Genomic DNA, 19971 nt, shown 5'->3' with positions numbered 1-19971 from the left:
GTTCTGCTTGTGCTGCAGCTGAAATGATTGATGTTATCTTATTGGACCTCTTGAGGTTAAATGGTTGTTTCAGAGCAAACCGGCTTTGAAGTGTTTTGGTTGTACTGGTTGTTCTTCAAGTGTTTTCATTGTAAACCCTGTTTTCAATCAATAGTATAAATCCCACAGATTTCAGTAAGCAATGATGGCATTGCTGGAGAGCGTTTTATGATATTTTCAGCTGAGTCATTTTGCTACTTAAATGTATGGCAGAGTGCTCAACATAAGTTTGAAAGCTTGAAGTACTTAACTCCTTAAAGCTGGCCTTCAGTATCTTCAAAAGAGCCTGTTGCTAGACAACAGCCATTTTATCTATAGCCAACTGCTACACAGCCATTAGTAATGATACCTAGGAAGTTAAATGGGCCTTCCTGGGGACACTTTACCTCACAATCCGAATGGTTTTGAAAGACATTCTTGTAATTGACTCTTACACAGATTAGAATTCGGAGAACTGAAGTAGTTTATTGTCCCTAATGAGTGCATTAGTATGAGGAACGAGGAGACAAATGGTGGAGAAACTCTTAGTATTGTGCGCATTAAATACCTAAAGCACCACTGCAAATGTGGTAGGGTGATTTTTCTCCCATGTTTTATTAATGTGGCCATTTGCATCTTAATTATCTTGAAAATTCATTACACACTTAAAATGGTTCTGCACTAAAAAGTGTAATCTTCCCAACACTCTTTACTGCAACATATATAATGAAATATGAGTAATTTTGCGTGACGTGTTAGCACCGCGTAGCTCTTGGCGAAAGGCCACTGCAAGTGTGCATTCTGGAAATGTATTAGCGTAGTCAATGTATTATGGAGGGAAAAAAAAACAACTATTCCCACCTAGTAGCAAAGACATCCTCACTTATACACACAAGAGTTCATTTAGAAAAACAGACAGAAATGTAATGTATGTCATGACTTTCTTCATAGTTTCATTTCATTTCTTCTTACACCTTTCAGTGCAGATGACTGCATATATTGTTTTGCCTACTCCACCAAGTGAAGAAGACATTTCAATTTGAATGAATACTTTATAAAAAAAAATATAACCAAATCCTTCCAGCTCCACCAACAATTCATGTTAACAAAAGCGCTGCGTTGAACATGCTGGTAGACGGGCTAGCTGGCTAGACAGCATTAGCAGTGTCAAGTGATGTTATGATGTGTCAGGGGTGCTGATGTGTCTCTGTATGCATAGAGGGCTGAGCCACATGCAGCTGAATGCGACCTAGAGGTACAGCGAGCAGGTTTTCACAGAGCATGACAGACACATAGGAGTTCCTCTGAATCCATACTGACAGCCCCCCATCCCTACCCCATCAGCACAGCTTTCATTCATTATTCATGTGTTTTTGTCTCTCCTGCCAGAGAAACTCTCAATGTGGCAGCCCAAAGGGTATATTATGTTGTAAATATTACCAAGAACAGGCCAAGCTCTAACACACCACTGAAGTATTGAACCGGTAATGCTTGGGGCTTCAGTGAAGGTCAAATATGCATTTAGCAAGGGAAAAAAAATATATATATATTTATATATATTCACGCTCGAGATCCACCTTGGAGGTCTTGCAAAGATAAAGATACCGTCATGCTAATAATGTAGCTCGACCTTCGAAGCAAGGTCTGTCTCTTTGGAACATATAGCTTTTTACACAATGGATTAGTGAATGATGGAGCCATCTACCCGCTGATAAGAAACAACAGTCGAAACGACCAGACCTGAGCTCCTTCCACCATCTCAAATACAGACTCCTGAATTCCACATACAGTGCCTGCTGCAACTCTTTGTACTTTCCCTCTCTCTGTGCTGTGAATGACAAACATGACAGAGAAGATCTTGGGAAGATAGTGCACACAGCCTCATTGTAGAAAGGATTACCACAAACGCAGACTTTCCCCCAGCAAACACAAAGTGATGAGATATCAGGTTTAGGTATGCACAGGGCACGGGGCTTGTAGAAACACAAATCAAACGAGAGTCGAATTGGAAGGTATCATACGGTTCCAAAACAAACATTTTCAAATCCGCCTCGTGCTTAACGAAACGCACCCCTGCATTAAAAAATGCGGCTTTCTGGATGGAATGCGGACCCGAATGAAGGGTTAGGTGTTTGCTGTCAGACTGGATTCTTCGGGGGCCTGCAAACTCTGATACTGATTCATCACACCGTGATATTGTGGCTCCATACCGTGTGAGCTGTATTAGCAGGGGACACAAATTGGCAGGACACCTTACCGACAATGTCATGATCCGACACAACGCCGGGGTAAAATCAGAAAGAAAAAAATTACCCATCTCTTTTAAAAAAAAAAAAGACTGACCCGCCTCCTTCAGGGAGCTGCCGACATCTTGTTGCTCAGGCTACCTGAGAGTCTGAGAGTGCTTCCAACATGTTTCGGAGGAGTAAGAGACAAAGCTTGCAAATGCATTTCGCCAATTTAATACGGAACTGCCTCATAATAGGCCCCCTTATTAAAGCCAGGCTTCAGTGCAGCCTCTGCATGAGGCACACAGTGATGATTAGCGCTGAAATCACATTAAGCTCAATTATCAGCACTGTTACATTATCGCTAAACAACGCTGCTCCCTACCATTAACAGTAATTATCCTCCATGCAGAAATACATTTGACAGCTCTTTGAACGGGGACAAGATAATGACATTTTAAATTACATTAAAATGTGCCTCAATTATACAGACTAAATATAGCTTTAAAAGATTTTACATAATAGGTAATATTTCCTGCAATTGCAGGGAACTTGTGCCACTCACTTTGGACTGAAATCTTGGGGAACAATGAGGAAAGAACACTGGATACCTGACTCATTTACATGTCATACTGTATATCATAAAATTAATTGTATATATAGGAGGTTACATATACATAACATTCAATTTAAATAAAGTATGGTTGACGTATAGCTGGTAAGATGGTAATTTTTTTTCCAGCCTGTCTTCTCATAAAATAAATCAATTAAACTTTCAACTGCACATGCTCTATGAAAAATAAAACCCAGGGAAAGTGACTTGGAAACCCTTTCTAGATCTTAGTGTATCCTTGGTACACACAACATGTTAATATTAAAAAAAATGACTAATCCCGTTTCTTCTGAGAACATGCCTCATTCCCCTGGTAGGTCCAATTAATCATAAACCTACTACATAAACAAGTCAATTTTGAAAGAAAAAAATTGACAGTAAGGTAGGAACTGGGAATACATCATATCCTGTCTGAATAAGATCAGAGATTAAATTAGATATGTACTGGTGAGTGCTTACTTTCTGTCACCATGAAACAGTCAAGTCAATCAAAGTATCTGCTAATGCTTGTTACGTGCAATAGTGTAGCTGTTAGCTGTTACTACATGAATAATGAAATATGAAAAAATATTCAAAAACGTTTTCAGGATTGTTTTTTTCTCCATGCAATGATCCCTCTAAATTAGCGCAAAAATTCTGCAAATGCAGGAGGTACTCTTCCCTGGCAAGGGGGAAAGACTAGAAATTAGGCCAATCCCACAGAAACTCCTCTCTCTGTTATCTACCAGGCTATCTGACACAATATCCTCACTTCGGCACAGCCATTAATCCAGCTAAAACTGTCCCCGCTGATTAAAGCCCTGCCCTGCTGGCAGCCATAGAGCCAGCCCCTGTGCACAGATATAAAAGACCCCCTAATTGGAGACTCCGTCTCTCCCTCCTTCCTTTCCTTCTCCGGGCGGAGAAATTCTGCACTGCGGAGGAAAGCTCTGGTTCTGACTGCGAGCGACATCAAAGCCCAACCTAACGCGAGGCACAACATCAAGTTCACCGCATCTGACTGAGCTTTTCGGGAGAAGCGGGGACGGTGTTCGCAGTTCGTACGGGCAGGTGTGTGATTAATATCCGGCGGGCTGACTTCCTGACACAGTGTGTCATATCCCACCTCCGAAGAGTAAATCCCACCTGACTTCATGCTAATGGGTGCATCAGCCCTTTGTTAATAATACACCTGACTTCCTCTGGAGAAATGCTGTTCTGTTCTGAGGGATGCCAACAACAGAAAACACCTTGAGACTGAAAAAAAGATTAAACTGATCAGTCTTCCCTGCCTCTCCCGAGTGCCAAAGCCTGCTTTTTTTTTCCTTGTCCATTTATTTTGCCTTTTTTTTTTTGCCTTTGCTCTCACAGGGCAGTGTCAAGTTGGAATGAATAAGCAAGGCTAAATTATTGACTGTGAAACTAGATGATTATGGCATGTACTACAGCCAATTTACACATGTCTTACAGTACAAATTTACAGCGGAAATCAATAAATGCCTCTGACTCTGGAGAGAGAGGGGGTATGGCGTAATGTTTGACGAGGCTTTTTTTCCACCCTGGGCTCTGTTTGCTAAACACTGAGTTATTCCCTTCTGTGGGTAGAGAGGCTTGCCGGTTGGATGCTAGTGAGAGCCGCTCTGTCAACAGAGCTGCTTCAAGAGGACTGACTGCTCCTACCAGCCAAGGAGGAGACTGCCTGAAGTAGGACCAATTTTAGCCTTGACGGGGCCTGAGAATGATGCGCGGTCACAAAGCCATCCATGTCCCCGGCTGAGGCTACCTCTTGTCTCCTGGCTCCAGGCATTCAAGCCATATTAGAGAAATTACAAACATAGCTTTGCTGTTTAGAGGGGGGGCGCCTTAAAAGCAATGAAATATTATCTTTTCTTCTCTCTGGCCTTAAAATAGGAGTAAAATAGGAGGCCAAGCACAGAGGACAAAAGCAGACAAAAATGTTTGAACAAAGGGAAAAAAAAAGTCTGCAAAGTACAGGTACCTGAAGTCTACTGAATGCAAGGCAAGTGTGTCTGCCCAGGCGACCAATTTGGTTTTCAAAAGAGACAGTGAGGGAAGATAGAAAAAAATGAGCAAAAGGAAATGTATTAGACATTTCCATATGGCCCTGTTTAAACTCAGAGAGGAATTGGAAGTCCCTGCTGTCGTGTTCCGAAATATCTGAAATCTCTGGATTAGCATTCTGACTGCTCTGAATTCAGGGTTGTAGTCGCATCTCTTGCACACAGTTGTGGCTGATTTCTATTGTGGCTGTTTGCCTGGCATAACATTTCTGATGATGTCCCTCCATTCCTTTGAAATCAGACAGCACCAGGTCAACTTGAATGCCTACTGGCTGCCTTTGACAATTTGGGGTGGACATTTACACCAATGTTTATTTTTTGCCAGTAAAAGAGGAAATTCAGATAAGTTTAAACAGAAATGACTATGCGTTCAAAGTGCGTACCGGGCAGATATGAGAACAACACCGGGTGCCTATATTACATTTTCTGTTGAGTGGGGAGAAATAAGTAAATTTAATACGGTGCAAATTCCTTACATAAAGCAAAGAAAAGCTACAATAACACTGTACCCGTTATTAAATTTGTAAGTTTTTACTACCTAACATAGAGGGAAGTAAAAACCGTGAACATTCAGGAGTACAATCATACTGGGATCAAAGGAGACAACGCAACACTTACCTAAAGATGCAGTTGCCGGAACTGGCTCCTTGGATACTAGAGGGGCAACAGGAGAATAGAGTTAATACAAAACCTGCATCACCACTGACAGCAGAAACACGCACTCAGGCGCTATCAAACACCTCTCAATACACCAACAGATTTGTGGACACGAAAACAACATATCCTTAATGGATACTGCTCTATGCCCTACAGGCCTGATATCATTTTAAAAGAATTTGTTCTCAAGATACAGCTAAAATGATACAGCCAGTGTATACTACAAGCAGTGGTTGTTGTAAATCTGCCATTGTTCAGTTGAGAACAAAGTGATTCCCAACAGCAACCCGTACTAAAGATTATGAAGGTGAACTTGCATGGCAATTTGGCTGCATTAACACAGTTAAAATGCGGCATTTAACTTTACCATAGTTTTCTGTGGTTTACATAACAAAGCCATTTGGAAGGGCACTGCTGAAAATATGGTCTACTGCATATGCTGTAAATGAGTTACTGCATACAAGTCCACAAGGCAAATGCTCTAAGAGCAGGTGTTGCTGTACCTGAGTAGTAGGAATTCAAGAGGCTTTTGCTTTGAAGAGTTTTGCCCTGCACAGAGAAGGAACAGGGAGAGGGGGAGGCTGGGGAGAAGAAACACAAGGGAGAGTTTATAGACGTCAAACAGTACAACAAACTCAGAGGGAAAAAACACAGGGACAGGGGAGAAACCCCAACACACTACAGCCAGACTTGAGCCAAAATGGCACCCAAACTAATCCTGCAGGCTACTTTTACATCCCCAACATCTGGCAATCAGCGTTATGTTCAGATTAGTTTGTGCTTTGTCCAGCCACGACTGTGTCATGAATATACAGTTAATTTACATGCTACTGAACAACAACTTTACCCCACTATCAATAAAATTCTATCGCTTTCTGAACTCACTAGGCTAATGCATTCCTTTTTTCTACCTGCTGAAAGTGCTTTCACAGCAGTGATAACATCTCTGCACCTGTGAGGAAATACTGTATGCGTTCACTATCAGAAAAAAAAGGTTACTTGCAAGCACCCGTGTAATTATTAAATCCTATTTCTATTCGAACGCTGTGTTTGCAGATTTCTTTGCCTCATTAGGTATAATCCATGTCTAACAGACCTTATCCTGTGCTCTTGTAATGACTGAATTACAAAACATAAATAACGAAATACAAATAACAAAAGAGAATATTGCGTGTACATGCATAGCATGCTGATTTGAGGGGCAAAACAATACTGGGACAGGAAAATGGAAAAATTGTATACGTAGAATTTAGTCTACAGGGTGCATCAGCAAATTGCATGTTGAGAAACTGGAGCTCAAATTGGCTGCAATTAAAGTAATATAAAGCAATGAGAAGCCATCAGCTCCCCTTGTGTCTTATTCTGATGATGCATTAGAGCAAGGAATAAAAAAGATTTATTAGCAGACCCTGGCAGTAGCTGCTCCTGAGAACCAGGGACTTGCTGAAGCTATTACATGCACCCTGCCCTGATGTATGCACACTATTGCACATGTGAGGCTCTTTCCACTATGATACAGGGCTGCAGGACATTCAGGTGTTTAAAATCCAGCTGCAGCCATGAGTTGGTAATCTACTCTTACCACATGAAAAACACCGATAGAAGTAAAATATAAAGGAAAATATAAGCACACGCGGCACTGTCAATGTCAACCTGCATTTAAGTTTTAGTGTTTTTACATTCACATTACCTTCAATAATTTAGCAGATACTCTTATTCAGAGTGACATGCAAAAGAGCACACAAGAATTTTTTTGACATTTGCAGCACTGTGTGTTGTACACCCCATTTCTGAAGCAGTTTACTGCTAAGCATACACAAGAAACCCAATGCCAAGTCAGTCAAAAGGTTTTGACTCAGAACAGAGCAGGAGGGAATGAGAAACCAGACACTATGTGGGGAAAAGGCCATCGTCCATTATATGAGACTTGATTGTGCAGCTGCCCTGAACTCTCAAATTAATCTGCTCACAAAGGCCAGTGTGACATTTTCCCAAGACGAAGGGGCAAAGATGCTCTTCCTAATTACTCCTCCCACACAGCAGGAAGGACTCCACTTAAAAGAAATAAAATAATGATCAAAATGCCATTTGCTTTTCCTCTCTTGTTCCTCTTTCGAAAAGGAGTCAATCGAAAAAGCCGCTTGATATGAAGAAGGCCCGAATCCATATTGAGAGGGACAAAGACTTTGGCCGTCATGTTCCCCTGTGGTCAATACTTCTCTTTCGGCACGCCCAGTCTTCCAACCTCACCCCTGGGGGAGCAGAGCGCAAGGGGTTCGAATCAAGCCGCACTTCATGCGGTGAGATGGTAAGTGGAGTGCTATAATGAGTCATTCAATCCATTCAGGTGAGACCACAGAAGAAAAGAAAACTGCCCTCGCAGTGCTTTTACCATTTGCTAACAAAGAAAAAAGAAAAAAAAAAACAAGCTAACCCGCAAATGTGTTTAAGGCTCAAAAAGAATAGAGCAAGCATGATCATATTGGTAAATGGATCACAGATACAAACGGTTGACATTGTTTCCTGGGAGGAAAGGAGGAGGCAAGTAACTGAGCTTTACGGATTTTCCTTCCTTCCACAGCCCGGTCCCTGCTTCACTCTTCTCAGCAAAGGTTCTCTGTAGGCAGCAGCATCTGCCTGACACCTCGTTGAAAGCAGGAGGCTCTTGTGGTATGAGGGAGGGATCACATCCTGGCATCTCCTGTGTTTTTTAAAACGCACCGGAGGCCAGGAGAGCCGGAATCTGAGCGCCCCGCAGAGGCCAACGGGCTTCGTAAGGAATGATGAGGCTTCTCTTGACTGCAAGGACTTGAAGTGTGACTTCAAGACAGATATTAATCCATCATTTAAATCACAGCACAAGATCACTCAAAGATGCACGGGAGACAAATCTTTTGATACAATTTGGCTTTGTGCATATTTAATTCCCCCTGCCTTTATGAATCGCACTTTGCCTTTTGGTCTTCTGAATGCTCACTGAACTCAGTGTAATTAGCCCAGGGGTCAGGACAGACAAACAGAAGAATGAGAAGGGAGCAGAGTTCGGGTGATCTGGAGGAGGTGTAACGCATTCAAATCACCATGTTGAAATGTGTTTTCAGCAGAAATAAGGTATTCTGGATGAAAGATATTGCATTTAAAACATCATGTTGAAATCATCACGTTTTCACGGGAGGTTGGTCTTGCATCTGACGTGGTGCCAACGCATCATAACCGGGCTGATGACAGACAACAAATATAACAATAATATATAATGGAAAAATGGACTATAGAAACTGTATTCAGATGGAGTGGAAAGTGCACTGAATAGTGGTTTGTGGTTTGTAGTGGACTCTGAGACTGTCAGGGATCCTGCGAGACACAACTCCTCACAATCTCATACTGGGCGGGAGAAGCAGGAGGTCTAGGATTGTAAGAGAGAGACAGTGGATGGAGGGGACCGGTGGGGGGGGGGGGGGGGGGGGGGTCAGCAATTACAGCAAGGGAGGAAAGAGCGGAAATGTTTTTAACTCACAGAAGCTGTTGAGGTCCTGGGTGCTGGTGGAGAATGGATCGTCCTTGTGCAGAGTGCTGACTTTGCCCGTGCTCTTGTCAGCCGTCCCAAGAGGGCCCATCTCCCTCTGCGTACTGCTGCTCGCTGTCTCCTTTTGCTTTTTGGCGAGTTTCCTTGAATTGCCCCAAAACAGAGAGGTTCACTCACGGACAGGGAACACGGCAACACTCCCGCGCATTTAAAAGCTCTATCTGCACGGCGGTAACAAATCAAGTTTAAATGTTGCTTGGAGCTGCGAGATAAGTGAGATAAATGTTAAATGCGGTCCTTTAACTGTACAGTGGGTTGTATACTTTTATTGGTACATGAATGTGGCTGAGTCGTTCACAATTCAGCATTGGTCCAGCCAGTGTGTTATCTCTAAAAGACACAATACACTGGCAGAACCTTGAGATAAAATAAATGGGCAAAAAGATTTGCAATTCATTTCTGGCCTATTCAATACAGCGGGGGTTGAGAACCTGCAAATTGCAGCCCAAATGAGTCTTGCTATTGGCTTGTGCTGAATTACATTTTATTAGCATTTCTTTGCAATTATAAGTTCCCAAATGAATTACACCGTAAGCACATTACAGGCTTGCCATGTGGAACAAAGCAAATCAGAACCTTGATATGAATCCGTCAAGAGACAAATCTTAAATTTTGGTGTTACAAATACTTGAAAGCTGTACCTCTATTAATAGCTACGATATGAAGCTTACCCTTGAGTTCAGGTAAGTACCTGTTTTATGGTTCTGAGCTCCATCTCTTACGAGATTCTTTGGTAACTGTTTTCCCCCTCAGGGGCAATACGGTCCATCTTATAATGCAATGTATCCCATGTGGAGGAACTGTCATCCCCTTCAACATGTAGGGAAGAGCCATCAGGCATGCCTCTCTCAGCTGCCCTGAATCTCACACTCAGTTATTGCTGCCTACAGTGAGGCGATGTTTAGGGTTTCTCTCACTGTGCTGGATCATACAAATGCACACAAAAGAATATGGTCGATTCAAAACTGCTCAGAGCATAAAAAAGGAGTCTGCTTTTGCACGTTGATGTTGAATGCCACAAGCAAAAAATTTGCTGGAAAACTGGAATCACTGATCGCAATGCACTAGCTCTTTTGACTTTGAACAGCCTTGACTTTGAAATGAATTGTTACATTTTTCATTACTAAAGCAAAGTCTTTTCAGCACTAACCAAACTCTGTGAAGCTAATGAAATAATTGGCACTCCCCTGATTGTTACTGTTCAAAGTTAAGGACAAAGCACATTCTCGTGAAGATAAATCCACTCCCTTCTTTGTTTTCCAAAATGCTATTTGATTTAGTCAAGCTTTGTCCTAATTCTGACAGGACATCATGAAAAAGGAAACTTCATCAGACAGCAGCTGGCATGTATGAAGTCACAGCTAGATAGTACCTCAGTGTCAGCAATGAGAGCGTCATGCACTTTGGCCATATTTTGGCCGTAGCCTCTGGCATTGATTTTGAACAGGACCTGGTCAAATTGAACTAATTTCCACTACCATGAAGTAAAACTATGTTCTGTTTTCATTCACCTCCAGCACTTGGTCCCTGCTGTTTTTTTCAGAGCTGGTACATCTCTTATCATCCTGAAAATGGTTGTTGTACATCTGCATAACCATTTGTTAATAGCCATATCAAACACTTAACAACAATGCAAACACTTCCAGCAGGTAAAGAAGCCCTTCCATAAAATACTACTACAATGGCTGCCCTTTTAATGGTAATTATACATTTCTCAAGCTTCCTTATTAAGACTTTAAATAGACATGCCTGTGCCTGTACTGATAAGAGCATTTTAAAAAAAGACTGAACTAAAACAGAAAATGTCTGCTATTAACCCCACCTCCCCATATCTAAGATGCCCCAGTAGCATACTAAGTAGCAGGCAAATCTATGATTATAATAACGCATATGCACAAAAAAGAATCAGGTGTCAATTATGGATCTCAAGATTTTTCCTTAGGCTTATCATACCAGGCATATCATACAAGCATCTAGAGGCTCATGATCACTCTCAATTTATGACATATAGTGTCTCTAGCCTTTCTATTGCATCTAGCTCGTGCTGGAGACCATGAACGTTCACAAACCTGCTGAGTAGCTGCTTTTTTCTTTTTTGCTCATCTTTATATCGGCAGTAGAAATATTTTGAAATGGAGAAAAAAAGAGACCTATTCAGTTTAGAATTTTACTGCATTCTTTCGCAGCCATCTATTTTTAACACCTTCATGTCTGCCTAATGGCCTGGTTCTGGGTCCCGAATACTAACTTTGAAAGCCGCTGGTGTAAGATGTACTGCGTGATGCAATCCTTCACGAAACCATGCACTTTTGAATGTAGAGCCATACAACATTCCATGTTCTGTTACACATTTGCAAAACAAATTTGGTGATTTGCCTTCTCAGCAGTTAGGGTCTGAGATAGTAGCAAGTGCTGCATTTGCAAAACCTCTCATTCAAGAAGCAATAAGAGAAGGGTCAGCCTTACTGGCACTCTCCTTTTCCAATTAGGTTTTCAGGTTTTAATACAGTGGCAATAAAATGTTCAGTGTGACAAGGCTGATTTTGTGTGTGTGTGTGTGTGTGTGTGTGTGTGTGGGGGGGGGGGGGGCGGGGGGGGGGTGTATTTATCAAAGAATGGCCCCCACAGAAAGGGAACTTTGTATTCATTTCCTTTTAAAGGTAGATGATTCTTTGATAAACCACAAATTTCGCCTCTAAGCAGTAGATTGTTTTAATTAATGGCCCTGATAGGCGGCTGCTTCAACACTTTGCCCTGGTCTTGCCTGGAGAAGGAGGGAGGCAGACAAAAGAGTGGTGAGTGGAAAGGAAATCAGAAAGAAATGAGCAGGAAGAGACAGAGAGGTGTAACGAAAGGACAGGGCCGTGGGAGAGAGAGGGAGAGTGAGCGGGAGTTGCAGAGGAAAGAGGAGAGACACAATGGATACAAGGATGCTTGGTAAGGGAGAGGAGAGTTAATGAGAGGCAAATGAAAGGAGAGAAGACGAGAGGAGGGACAGTGGGCGCAAGGTGAGGGAGAGAGGGAACGAGAGCCTGAGGCAAGGCCACTAATCAGCTGTGATGCATTCAACCCACCCGGGAGAGCACTATTTCCTTTTTAAAGCAGCTTCTCTGGCCTTCATTTGCTTACATGAACAGGGTAACCATGCTCCCAAGGCTAAGCTAGGCTCCCAACACGTAAGTGGCTTATGATAAATAAATTATCGTCAGTAGTGCTGGCCAATCCGTGTCCCATTAAGCCCGCGATGTGGGTCTTTAATCTCACCAAAACACTGACTTTGGTGAGAAAGAGCCCTCCTTTGGTTTCCTTTCCACGAGTCAAAAGGTCAACCCCGTGCCAGATTACAGGAATCCTCTCAATTGTGCGGCCTATTGAAAAGTCCTATAATAGGCTCATTTAAATGACAAATTTCTTGCATACTGCAAGTGGCAATGAACTAGAGATAATCCTTATTTAATGAATGTCAAAGCAGCACTTAATTAAAGGCAAGGTTGCTATGCTCTCCCTGGTTTTGCACATCCTCATATTTTAGGCACCGGCTTCACTAACAGCACATTATTTGATGTTCTGATAATGACACATCCGTTCGCTTTGTTTGAGGCAATCTGTGTGTCAGCTCGGCAGTATCTGAGAGGGAGTAACCTGCTCTGTTTCAGAAAAACATTTATACGGCTTCATTACCCTATCTCGACACACAAGCTTGTGACATACGGAGTGTCCATTAGAGAAACATGTCAAGATTAATTTTTTTGGGGGTGGGGGTCGTGGGGGGGGGGTCGATAACGAAGCTACACAAGACATTTCCAGCCAGCGGATGGATGGAGCCAGCATGCACAGTCACTGGGAATGAACCTTATGGAGTCTGCATGATTCATGTGAATGCCATGATACCTTTAGCCAGCATGAGGCACTTTCTCTCCTCTCTCTCTCTCTTGCGCTCTCTTTCAGCCAGTTGCAAACATTAGTAACAGAGGACAGACTGTACTGTGAAAAAGCATCCTTCCAGTTGCCATTTCATGAAAAAGGCTGTGTGTGTCACAAAACTGTGCTTATTATGAGATGAAAGTCCACTCAAGTCCACTTGGTGGTTAGGAAATTTGTAAGTAAAAGGTTTGCAGATTTAAATCTTTGGAGAGATATCGCTGTTGTACCTTTGAGTACAATCCCAGCTTTCCTTCATTAAAATGTCTGGGCGATACTGTATATAAGTGATGGAACTCGCCCCTTTGGAACAATTTGGAAGTTAAATGTAAGACTCCAAATAAGAAAAGATAGTGAAAGAGTAACCACCTGTTTTGAGGTAACAGTGACACAAAACTCAAGAGTCTTTCTTCAACATTATTAACTATATACAGGAGAGCCACTATTTTTTTTTACTTTCCATAACAATAAAAATCTCACTTCATAATTTAAAAGTGAATAGTAAATTCAGTGCTAAATTTTGCAAACTGCAAAGAAGATCGTATTTGCTCTGAAAGTCAATGGAGGATCTCATTGCTGTGGCCATCAGTAGCCTGTGGGCATCGGAGCTGGCCAAGATGACAGGTGCTGAAGAGAAACCTTCCAGCAGTAACCACTGGGAAAAGCCAACTTTCATCTTTATTTCAGGAGCCCTGAAAATACATACAGATGCAGGGCTCAGAATCCAACCCTTTCATATCCTTTACATGCCTGGAAAACATCCCAAAGTGATGCTTCTGCACACTCCATACAAAGCATATTTAAGCATTCATCCACTGTGAAATACAGCCTTTCCAGTTGTGACTCCAGCGTAACAGCACAGACTTAGTCTAATAAAAAGTTATTTCTGAAGGTCAAACAGCACATTCATGATCGCTGCCACAGTGTGCTGAGCCACCAGTCGTAGGAGACTGCCGCTGGTTAAACACCATTGTCTCCTTTCCATGGAAATACCTTGTGGTAAACTGTTTAAATGGAAGAAGGTATGTAGAGCACAACAGTAAGAGGATTCATTCAGATCATGAATAGCAATAACAGCCATTAAGGCAATGACTTGGTGACACAGCACTTAAAGAGAGGTGTCCACAATCCTGCAAAAATTCCAAATAAAAGCATCAGCATAACAAGAAGGAAAATTATAAGAAGACTTGATTTACTGCTAAGTGAGTTACATTATATTTATTATTGCTGTGCCTTACCAAATTAGACTACCATGAAGAGTCAATGTTAAGCTGAGGTGATCAGAGTTAGTATTATACATGAGAAAAGTGGCTGACAATGTAGAGCATAGAGAAGGTCTATCACACTATCACACACAAGTGGTAATTGATGTTAATTGATTGATTTAATCAGCGTAAAAAGCAGTGTCTATCTGCAGTAAAAAACAAAGGGTGAGTTGTGATAACCGAAAAATTTCGAGTGTTTGCCTTGAACAATCTTGCTGATTGGGTGGTCTAATTGGCACAACTTGCAACATGTTGGTTAAGAAAACCCACCATGAGAATGGTGCATGAATCAAAATACACGGCTGGTCCTGCGCAAGCTCAATTAAGACAAGAAACTTGACATCGCATTACTTAATGTGAGGCATCTAATCCATTACGAATGCATTATTATGATTGAGTTAGTTTTTAAGGTTGGCGATGTGTTGGCAAAAGTTAAGATTTATGGCTACCCTGCAGCTTTAGTAATGTGAACAATCCTTTCAAAACAGGTAAGAGGTGTTTATCGGCACAAGTGAGCATTTTCACAGTGAGAAATCCTTTTGGCCAGCAAAAAATGGTTTAAGAGATTACAAACGTATGCTGTCAAGTTTCAGACTGACTGAACATCTGTGTAGTTTTGGAAAAGTTAACTGTAAATTAAGGAAACTATTACTGCAAGATTAAACAGCATTTTTTACTCTCAGTACTAGAATTCACATAATAATTGAAAGAATTACTGACAATGTAAAACATCTGCCTACAATTAATAATTGTATTAAATGCATATATATATATATATATATATATATATATATGCTTTATTCACTGCCGTGACTATTCCTAAAAATCCTGCTAGAGCAGTTCCTTTGGATAATGTTCAAATTGCTTGTGTCAAGACCATGGGAATTTTATAACTAAAGAGTGTATTTTTTAACATCTTTTGACATCTTGTCGGACAAAGAATGGCAATTGTTTTGTTTATAATGCCTTGAATAACTGGCAATGGAAAATATCAACGAACTAATCATACCTGACAATTAAAAAATTATTATCTGCAAATCTTTACACAGCAGCCATTGTCTTGTCAATATAGGTTCCCACTCTAAGTCAGTAAGTAAACTGAAATGGACATAAACACTACGCATTAGCAAAAGTCCATTTTGCTCCAGAAGACAAGGGGAAACAATAGAAAAAGCAGACATAACCATATCTGAACCCATATCTGAAACCGGTTGTCCATTCTCTACCCCAGCGGAATTCAGTGCACTCCATGAATAAATGGTGGTGGTGCTGCTACGACTGGTGCCGTTTTTTGGCCATCAAATTATATATGCATACATAAACCATGTGCAATAGATCTGTGCAAAAACAAACTAGCAGAAGGCATTGTTGAAAATAGTTCCCTGTGCCCTTGCTCTAATCCACGTTGGCCAAAAGAAATACCAAAATGTGTAATAAATAAATAAATAATAAATAAGAATAAATAAATCTCTACTCTCAGAGATTTATACAGAGAACTATTCAAACACCAAAAGGCGCAGGTCTTCTCCCATTATGACGTTATGTCTGTTTAATATTTTATGAACAGCATATCTGAGGGCACACTGAATCCTGTCCACATCCCTACAGCCGACACATATTATCACCTCACTCATCAGCATCCAGGTTCCCTCCATGCTTAAATGTTATGCATCCCAAGAGGGCGCACTGCTGTTAGCCTTTGCAAGTTTTCCACAGGCTCCCGGTAAGTAAACAGAGGAGAGATACTGTTTAGCCAGAGGGTTAAGTCTGTTACAGAGGGACCTGACCTGATTCACTATCACTAAATACATAGCGTATTATAATAGTGCTGAAAATAGACAATGTAATTGTCAATGATTCACATTTGTTTCGGGGGGTTACGTTTGTGTTTCCTGTATCTATTTTGAAAAATTATGCTGTTATCCCTACTGAGACCCCCCCCCTTTAATTCTAATTAGGATAACCTGTTGTTGCTTGGCAACCGGTTCATGGGTATTACTAGTGCATACTCGGAGAGGTCACTAGAAGAATGAGGATTAGACCAGCAGATCACTTTATCATTTATGCGCCATGTAAATCTACACTATCCTTGCATACAACTGGACAAAATGTGTTTTACGTTATAGGCCAAGTGTTGAGATGAAGGCCAAAAATAATATGAACTAGCTCAACATGAAACCACTCATCTGATCTAAAATCTGATTATTCTACAGAGGTCAGCACCCTGAATTGGATGGTTCACAGCAAGCACCTTGCCAACAGATGAACTACTTCTCGGAAACTTTATGAATTAGTTATTTGAATTTCATCTCGCTTGCTGTGACAATTTGTCGTTTGTAACAAACGCAATACTTTTACGTTTATTGAAATGCCAGAAAATAAAAGGACATAACAAGAGGCTTGGCTGAACTTGGGGCTCCAAAATTGAGCTATAATATTACATATACTGTGTATTGTCACTGGCAGAGTATGTTTTTTTTCCTGTTTGGGAGAGCACTGATGCAATGTCACAGCGGTGCAATGCTAAAATGCCCTTCCTGTAGGTGCTGAGATGCTTTGTCCACCATGGCGTTGCTGAGTGAGCAGATGGGTTGGAGGGTAAGGTTGACTGCAATGTGCTGGAGAGGTCGGAACAAAGCCGTGAGATGACGACTGGTCCCACTAACTACGCCACATGCTTACTGTGACCGCTAAAAATGTCAAAAGGAGCCTAACAGAGCACCATTTGAACTGATGCTAAGATGCTGTGCAAGAACTGCTTTTTTATTTATTTATTTTTTTTTTTCATTTAACTGGGAAAAAATTGCAAATGGGTGCATGTCTTGCCCTGTTAAAAATAGACCTAAATTTAGCTTCGTAGAACAACAAACTGTTTCCCTGGTATCCACTTAAAGAGATTAAAAGGGCTTTTGATTTGCTATTTTTACAAAATGGCGGTGGGATCATTTTGGAGCTCATGGGGGTTTATAGGGAAAATAGAACAAAAGCTGAGAACAAATTCCCATTAGGTAAGAGACAAGAAAAAAAGAAAAAAACAACAAGAAGAAATAAAAGAACAAAAAGAAGTATGTTCTTTTCTCAATTCTACTTACAGGTAATAAGAGTAGGAATACGCATTTCTTCTGAAGCATGAAGTTGAGCCAGTGGGACAAATTTGAGCACCCAAAAAAAGGACAGACAGGTTGATTAGTTATCTGTACCACCCACATCGAGGAGGAAGAGCTGATGAAGAAAATATCTGGTTAAAACTGGTTAAAAAAAAAACATTAGAGGCTGCTGTCAGTGGTCCCCTCTGGGTCTCAGTATTATCTCAATGTCAAACAGATCCCTCACATGTCTTACTGCAAGTGCTTCCTATCCACGTCTACCTGTGGGGGTGTGGCTCTGGGGCACCACATGACTCTGTCTGGCTCTCTGTCCTGCCACTAATCACGCCTTTGCAGCCTCAGTCAAAAACAATACATAAATCATCACCATAAAAAAAAGAAAACAGCACACCTGGCTTCCCATGAGATTAAAGAACTCTTGAAAGTGATGCAAATGTCAGGCTGAATAGACAGAGAAGTTCAGGGAGACAATGACAGAGGAGAGTGGGAGGGGTGGTAGGGTGTTGGGTGAAGTGGGTGTTTGTGTGTGTGTGTGTGTGTGTGTGTGTGTGTGTGTGGGGGGGGGGGGGGGGGTGGTTTGTCTTCTAATGACATACTGTTCTGCCATTCTATTCTGGAAACAGGAAAACAGGAAGTGATACTACAGTTGGTCCTTGGTTTGGATCAAGATCAGAATAAAACCTGGTTGAGCCACATTGGTGCATGTGTTCACACACTGTATCCTGGCTAAGAAAGAGTTTACCAAAGAGCCAGGACATCCAATAATGGCATGCAGCGAACAGCCATGGAATTCTAACTGAAGGCCAGATGGCGTCTGTTATTTTAGTAATCTGTTGGCATTTAAAATATGCAGAAAGTAGATTAATATGTTTGGAAAGGCATCTACTCCATAAACTAATATCTGGGAGATCTGATCATTTCCACACTGCTGACTGGAAGTGAATTGAGACAAACTACAGCTAATGCCTCAGTAAGTTTTATTGAGCGGAATTAATGTGCATTTTTCAATCTGCTCTGTAGTGTCTGTTAAATAATTTCCTTCAATTTAAACATTTTGTACAGCAATTCCAGAGAAACCATTTAGACAGAATAGCTTGCCGAGATATTGACAATTTAATACATGCCTCTACAGACGAACTTAGTGCATTGAAACGTCAAAATGTTACAGAACACTGCATAACTTCCTACTGAACTTATACTGAACTTTTCTACTGTGCCATTACTCTGTGATATCCTATGGCAGAGATTATGTCAAAGAATGCTTCAGTATGTCACGAAAGTACAGATGTACTTAATAATTGCCAGTTGCACCAGTTTTAACCGACATTTATGTGTAAACCTGTGGTCAAATTCTTTAAAATCGGTTATAGGAACTTCTCCACAGGCTTGCTAGATAGATAGAATCTTACAAGCAGCCTGGCAATAGAAATAAGGAAATAATTAAGTGTTTTAGGCTTCTGCATATTCCCTGACATGTTAATACGTAATTTAAAAAGAGATACATATACAATTAAATGACTTTTACTTTTGAATAATGATTATCCAGTTTCTGCAATCTCTGCAAACACTGAACCCTAGGAAATCTCTGTGAAAAAAAAAGAACACAAGTCGTGACAGAAAAATGTTTTGTGGTGATCTGGTAGGCAGAACAACAATTTTAATTTTTCAAATTATTGTTTCTCTTAAGGTTTTACAGTCCTGTTTCAGTCTGCTTTTTAAGTGTATCTGGGGGTCAGAGGCATGGCGGACAAACATATGAACAAAAAGGCATTTTCCTACCCAAACACACGAACTGCAAATTTGGGGCATCCTTGTGTCACACTAGTGTCTGCCACACTTCATGTTGCCACAATTTACATACGACTGCAGTTTTCCCAGCAACCTCAAGAGTTTAACTTGCTGAAGGCATCCATTCCATGCGTTTTTTAAAACTGCTTGATCTCTTCTAGCCTGTTGACAGCCAACTAGTTCAGGAACTAGCATCAATGGGCAAAAAAGAAGTTTGAACCCTCAAGCATGTCTAAAACCTATGAACAGTTTACCAAACACACAAATTTGCAATACCTAATATAATAATCAGCCACCCTCAAATACCTTCATAATAAGAGTATCTCTGACGGATCTATAATAAGCAATTGTTTTCTGCCTTCTGGGTGCAATATGTAAGTAATTATGTAGGTAATTAAATGTAGCCTACACAAATCAAATCAGTACTGAGAAGACTGCAGCATTTGCTTCTCTCTGATGGGTGTAATTTTTTGTCTTTGAGTATGCTTGTCTGAACCTGTCAAAGCTAAAACTATGTTAATAAAAATATGACTACATTTCAAATAAAAAGTACATAAATAAATGTTGACAGCATTTAAGAAATGTTCTTTAACTGAGATTTTGTTGTTAATTTACCTTGCAACTTATTTATTTGCATCTATGCTTGCTTATCAATTTCAACTAATTTCACTTCATCTTCTTTATTTCTGTCAACATTTATTTACTAACTTTTGTCTCCATACTGCATGTGC

The 19971-nt window shown here is 40.9% G+C and overlaps 1 protein-coding gene across 1 annotated transcript in view; it reads right to left on the bottom strand.

The window, feature by feature from the left end:
• ptprt (protein tyrosine phosphatase receptor type T) overlaps positions 1-19971 on the bottom strand; it is a 225580-nt gene that overhangs the window by 40055 nt on the left and 165554 nt on the right. The window contains exons 18-21 of the mRNA XM_036530574.1: positions 17438-17467; positions 9091-9242; positions 6080-6157; positions 5538-5573 (exon numbers count right to left, since the gene is read on the bottom strand). Of these exons, the coding sequence (XP_036386467.1) occupies positions 5538-5573; positions 6080-6157; positions 9091-9242; positions 17438-17467 (296 nt within the window). The remainder of the gene's footprint in view (positions 1-5537; positions 5574-6079; positions 6158-9090; positions 9243-17437; positions 17468-19971) is intronic.

The sequence above is a fragment of the Megalops cyprinoides genome, chromosome 6 (genome assembly GCF_013368585.1).
Source record: "Megalops cyprinoides isolate fMegCyp1 chromosome 6, fMegCyp1.pri, whole genome shotgun sequence".
Lineage (NCBI taxonomy): Eukaryota > Metazoa > Chordata > Actinopteri > Elopiformes > Megalopidae > Megalops > Megalops cyprinoides.
Note: the sequence above shows the minus strand (reverse complement) of the source record. Positions and strands in the feature narration are given on the sequence as shown.